Below are 6,000 nucleotides of genomic sequence, written 5' to 3' on the forward strand. Positions count from 1 at the left end.
TAAATCCACTTAATTTAGCATCATCTTGAATGGAAAAATATTTAATACTTTTTTAATAATGGGAAATAACGTCAGGCATGAAGGGGTTAAATAGGTGTTTATTTAGCTTTTGTACAATTTGTGTTCAAATCCTAAAACATAAAGCACTTTAGCATCTCCTATGTTTAATGAGTTTCTGTAAAGTTGAGTTCAGTTTAAAGACTGATCCTCCACTGTGTGAAGCTCATATTTTGTTCTTTCTGACCATCAGACTTTTCCAGAAGCATCCTTCGTACTGAAAGCCGTTTTCCTCTCCACACTGTCCAGAGTAAACGTATGCCGCCTGACCTGCTCTGCTGTGGGCTGAATGACAGTGTACAGCATCTGTAACGCTCGCACGTCCTCCAAAGCATCATGGGCCTTGTAGTTCACCCCCAGCAGCTCTCTGACCAACTTCTCCTGGCTAAAGCTCTGAAGGTTGCGTCCGCTCAGCACCTCCCGAGCCAGCGGCAGAGTGTCCACGCAGGCCGAGACGGACGACCCAAACTGCTCGCGCAGCTCCAGCCGGTCGAGGGCTCTGACCAGCAGGGGGCAGTCAAAGTGACGAATATTGTGGCAGACCAGAAACGGCTGCTTGAACATTTGAAAGAAGGCGATGAAGGAGACCAGGATCTCCCTGAGGGTGTTGGTGAAGACGGGCTGGTGACGGAGGAACAGTCGGTGTCTACAGACCTTAAATCCCGTCACTTTAGCCGCTCCGCGCTCTATCCGAGCGTGTGGGACCACGTACAAGTTCAGGGAGTGACCTCCACTCACTGCAGCCAGCTGGATGATTTCACAGTTTGGGCCTGAAGAGAGACAACAACCTGATGAGTCTTCCAGTGAAAACATGGGGTTAAAGCCAATATTAATATGTAGAGAATTTGGAAGTTTGTTGATTAAATGCTGCAGGTTGATTCTGTTGTTCTAATAAAGCAGTACACAGCAACAAGTTTGGGGATAATTCCTCAAAATCCTCCTCTCTATCGTAGTGTCTTGCCTCTGAACAGCCGCCTCTTCCTATTTTTATTTATATTTCCCTTCAGACGTCTCTTAAACATTGTGAAACTTATTTTTTCCCTGATAATCTTCATGAATCTCGCAACAATAATCTTAGCATAGATTTAGGGACATTTTTAAGAACATTTCTGGCTACTTGCAACTGGTGTTTTATTTTTTTAATCAGTTATTTTTCCACAACAAGGTTTGTTCCCGACAAAATCCACTTCATTGTATTCCTTAAAGCAGTAAAACAGTCAGTAAGTAGCTGCTTTTTCCCTCCACCAACAGATTAAAAAATATTTTTTAAAGAGTAGTCTATTTTTACCCTAATCCCTACCTCCAATGAGCTACTTTTTTTCCCATTTCTGGACATTTTCAGACTGTTTATTCCACTCTACACCCCACTGAAACAGTTCAATCAAAAAAAAAAAAAAAAAAAAAAAAAATGAACAATCAACTTCTAGCAGCTGATGTTGGTCTACCTTCAGTGATCATTAAGATTGATCCGAGTGTGGCCTTTAAATTCCCCCAATGACAATTCATTTTTTTTTTATTAAAAAAAAAAACATTCTCAGTAGTGTTTTCATTACGATTATTATGTTTTTAACCAAAATACCACAACCTAAATGTCTTAAAAAGCCATTTATCAAGCCTCTGTTTCCAAAATCTCCTCTGAGGGGGCGTGGCTTTTGGAACTGACCTGTGCAGCCCTGCCCCCTGATCACCCCCATCTGATTATGATAGCTCTGTGTCTCGCTAGCATAAATCTTCACAGTTCCTATATAAAAATGTCAAGTTGTACCAGTAATGTCCAGCCGTATGGTTTTGATCCGGATGTCAGCTCAGACGAGGAAGTGAAGATCTTCATGGACTGAACTTTCATTGATTTACAATCCTTTATAACTGCGGTCAAATTAGTTGCTGTTCACATTTCCGTGGTCACATCAAGAAGCTCCGTGGAGTCTTATGGAGATTTTCCAGCATTTGCAGCCCTGTTACCTTAAGTAATGTAAGAAACTCACACAAAAATCCAGTGATGGCTGATTTGACCACAGAAATGCGAACAACGGCTCATTTGACTGCAATCAATGGATAGATGCCATCTACTCCAGCACCTGTGCTAGGTGCCATCTCTGGCACCTGAGCTAGACACGGTAGCCGGCCCAGATGAGGGTTTAGTGCATATGCAGCAGAGGTGTTGTGGCGTAAAGAAGACTCATTAATTCAAACGAAGTCTGTCCAAGACAGTTTGACAGTGATTTCAAAGGAAAGAGATTCTGAAATGCAAAAAACAAAATGAGTTCTTATTACATTTGTTCTCTTTCATAAGAAAAATGCCACACAGACATGCTAAAAACTCAAAAAAACATGATTTTCATCAGAGGTGGGCTTTAACAACATCTCTGAATATCATACACTCGCATTAGCTGGTTTTAATCTTATGTTTCTGGATAAATTTAGCAAAAAATCTTTCCAATCACTTCCTCCTCTACTTATCACTGATGTTCCGCAAGGTTCTGTGCTGGGGCACCTAATTTTTATCTCTTAAATCCTCCCTTTATGTCTAATTTTTTACAGTAACAATGTTCACTTCCACTGAAGACTGTGCTTCTTAACTCCAAAACAGCCTAAAAACCAAAGCAAAAAAAGGCTAAATTAGCCAAAACAGCTAGCATGTAGCTGAAATATTAGCTTAACTCCAAAACAGCCTAAAAACCAAAACAAAAAAGGCTAAATTAGCCAAAACAGCCTTTTTTAAAAATCCTAAACTAGCCAAAACAGCTATAATGTTGCTTAAATATTTACTAAATGCCACATTAGTCTAACAAAAACAGCTAGCATGTAGCTGAAATATTAGCTTAACTCCAAACAGCCTAAAAACCTTTTTTAAAAATCTTAAACTAGCCAAAACAGCTATAATGTTGCTTAAATATTAACTAAATGCCAAATTAGTCTAAAAAAAAAACAGCTAGCATGTACTTGAAACATAGCTTAAATAGAGAGACACAGTCATCCATCTGCCCACAGAAACACACATTCAAAAAAATAAAAACACACTGCATCTAAACTCTAATGCGCTGATTGACAAACCATTTATAAACTTGTTGTTGAAATAAAACATATTCTAATATGTTTAATGCTTGTGTATTTCTAATTCCATGTATTAAATAATGTTTAATAGCTGCATCTCGTTGCCTTAAAAATTTAAGACAGATTTGTATTCATGTCGGTACTATTATGATACATTTAAATTAACTACTAGTTGCTTTCTTTTTTAAGATAAAAAAAAACATTAAAATAAAAAGAAAATTTCTTTTTATTTTTTTCAAAATATGAAAAAATATAACTTTTGAAGAGGTTCACGTGACTTCCCTTCAAAATAAGATACCATGTGTCACATAGGATCATCTCAATGCAGCTAATTAAGTAGGTTTAGTTTTGGAAAAGGAACCACATATGGCTCCTGACCCCTTTCCTAAAGTAAATGCTCACAATTTCTGATTGATTCAGGCACCAAAAACAAGCAGTAGTTAACACCCCCCGACGTTTTAAACTATCATAGAGGGTTAAACAGGATCCACTTCTGTTTTGGGGATCATTAATACAACCAATTTTGTACATAATGTTCCCAAATGTACAACGAAATCAGTAAATAAAATTACATAAAAGGCGGAAGTTTCTGTACCCAGTCCAGTCGTTTCCAAGTCAAAGAAAACCAACGCACGCGGCGCGCTTTCTCCTCCGTCTGACTCGAGGTTTTGCATCACAGGAAGTCGTGGATCTTTGTTCAGGCAGAAGGTGAATGTGGTCACCGGCAATTAAACATTTAATCACATCAAACTACACAAACGACTTGTGTCTCCCGCCGCACTTTTAAAATCTTCCATCGACGGAAATTGACCGGGCGTTTCAAGTTTCAAAATAAAAGCTTCATGACATAAAATGCTACAAGTTGAACCCTAGCTCAGCTATGAAAAAAAAAATCATTTTCCAGAATGTGTTTTGTATCTTCATGCGAAATTCACTAGTTTAGCATGACTAACGAATTAAGAAAACCCGGAAGTAAAGCGAGAAATCATAGTTTTGAAGCGCAATGCTTCCCCCTAGCGGACAAGAATGAAACCACACTCAAGCAAACTGACACGAAATGCTTTGTCATTAAAATTAAATTAAAATAGTTAACTTGATTAATTGCGTTTTGATATTTGGAATGAACTTTACAATCAAGTCAGGAAATCTGTGGTACCAAAGGAGAGCAAAATCTTTATCATCTAATCTTTTTTCTGGAACTGTCAAGGTTCAAAATATTTTGAACTTTATTGGCATAACAGAAGTTTACAAGTCTATGGTAAAGTGATTATAGAGCAATAGAAGAAAGCTTTACTAAGTTATGGCACATGTTAAAATGACACATCTGTCTAAAGGATAGTTTCAACTACAAATTGCATTTTTTTTATTCCCACACATTTGTAAACTAGGGGTTCACTTTCAAATAATTTCTTACAAATCAGCTCTATTTTTTTCTTTTAGTTTTTTATGGTTTTATAGTAATTTATTTTATTTCAATAGACTCTGGTTGCCTTGAAAGTGCTTCTCCAAACTTTTGACGGGGGAGGTTTCCATGCGTTGTACAGCTTCTGCAGCATTTTGGCGTCCTCCACGGCGTCATGAGCGTTGTAGAACTGCCTTAGAAAAAACTGGACCAGATTCTCCTGGGAGTAACTGGTCAGATTCGGGAACAGATTCTTGCTGAGCAAGAAAGTATCCAGAAAGTCAGTCACCACCTGCTGGAACTCCTGCAGGAGGGAGTGCTGCTGCAGAACTCTGGTGAGCACGGGGGCGTCAAAGCGCCTGGCGTTGTGGGCGGCCAGGAGCACAGGCCGACGAAAGGAGCGCAGGAAGTTGAGGAAGGCTTTGAGAGCATCGAGAAGCGGAGTGGTTTGTTTACGCCGCCCTCGGAGAAAAAGGCCTTCAGGGGTGACGTTGAAGCCGGTGACTTGTTTGGCGCTCCGGGTGAGGGCGCAGCTCGGGAGGGTGTAGACGTTAAAGACCTGCTCCTCACAGACGGCCCCCACCTGGATGATGTCACACACTGCAGTGTCTGAAAGAAGAAGGATTAGAGAGATAATCATACGGATCCAGTCCTCAGGGTAATCATATCCGGCCCTCCAGATCATTTTATTGTATTGCTATTAAAGGCCTGATGTTATCTTGCGTTTATTTCTAACTTGTATGAATTTGACCAAATATATTTTTATGGAGAGTAAAATATTGAAAGTTATTTAAGGTTTAAGTTGATTTTTTCTGGAACAATATTTCCGCATTTTTATTATTCATAATCAATGGTAGAAAGTTATGGTTTTAAAAGTTGACATTCTGCTAGCTTTGTGGACTACTTTGGCATTTAAGATTTTTTAAGGCTATTTTGGAATTTAGCTAATATTTCACCTTTATGCTAATTTAGGCTTTTCTTTTTAAGTTTTTTTAGGTTGTTCTGGAGTTAGGCTAAAATGTACATGCTAGCTGTGATGGCTAATTCAGGCTTTTTTTAAGTTTTTTAGGCTATTTTGAAGTTCAGCTATTTTTTTCAGCTGCATGCTAGCTGTTTTGGCAAACCTTTATTTTATTTTTTGCTTTTGTTTTTACGCTAATTTGGCCTTTAGCTAATATTTTAGCTGGCTAAACTTCAGCGTTTTCAGCTTTCAATTTCAGCATCTTTAGCTATCAGCACTAGCATCTGCAGCGACCACATTCAGCTTACAGCATTCACAGTAAGATTATTGCAGGTAATGTTATATAATTATGTTAAAAAGTTATGTTTTTAAAGTTTTTAAATGTCGTTGTAGAGTGTTTAAAACATGTTTATCCGGTTTGGCCCGCGACCTAAGGTGAGTTTTGGAGTTCGGCCCCTGTATTATTGACTTTGGCACTCCTGTTCCATTTTATGACTTTTTAATAAAGGGCAATGAACTGAGAACA

General features: G+C 38.5%; 2 protein-coding genes across 2 annotated transcripts in view; both read right to left on the minus strand.

The window, feature by feature from the left end:
* Positions 1-78: 78 nt before the first annotated feature.
* Positions 79-4,102, minus strand: trex4 (three prime repair exonuclease 4). The gene is made up of 2 exons (XM_024264345.2): positions 3,707-4,102; positions 79-827 (listed from the first exon to the last, which is right to left on the minus strand). Exons 1-2 carry the CDS (start codon positions 3,783-3,785, stop codon positions 247-249), a joined length of 660 nt encoding a protein of 219 aa, XP_024120113.1. The 5' UTR covers positions 3,786-4,102; the 3' UTR covers positions 79-246.
* Positions 4,103-4,319: 217 nt separating this feature from the next.
* LOC112141245 (three prime repair exonuclease 4) overlaps positions 4,320-6,000 on the minus strand; it is a 4,231-nt gene continuing 2,550 nt past the window's right edge. The window contains exon 3 of the mRNA XM_024264346.2: positions 4,320-5,122. Coding sequence (XP_024120114.1) covers positions 4,584-5,122 — 539 coding nt within the window. The 3' untranslated portion in view covers positions 4,320-4,583. The remainder of the gene's footprint in view (positions 5,123-6,000) is intronic.

The sequence above is a fragment of the Oryzias melastigma genome, linkage group LG6, assembly GCF_002922805.2.
Source record: "Oryzias melastigma strain HK-1 linkage group LG6, ASM292280v2, whole genome shotgun sequence".
NCBI classification, from domain to species: Eukaryota; Metazoa; Chordata; class Actinopteri; order Beloniformes; family Adrianichthyidae; genus Oryzias; species Oryzias melastigma.

Coding starts and splice junctions, on each gene's coding strand:
- trex4 (XM_024264345.2), bottom strand. CDS start 3,785: ATGCAAAACCTCGAGTCAGACGGAGGAGAAAGCGCGCCGCGTGCGTTG. Junction 828..3,706: donor CTTGGAAACGACTGGACTGG/GTACAGAAACTT, acceptor GTCTCTCTTCAG/GCCCAAACTGTGAAATCATC.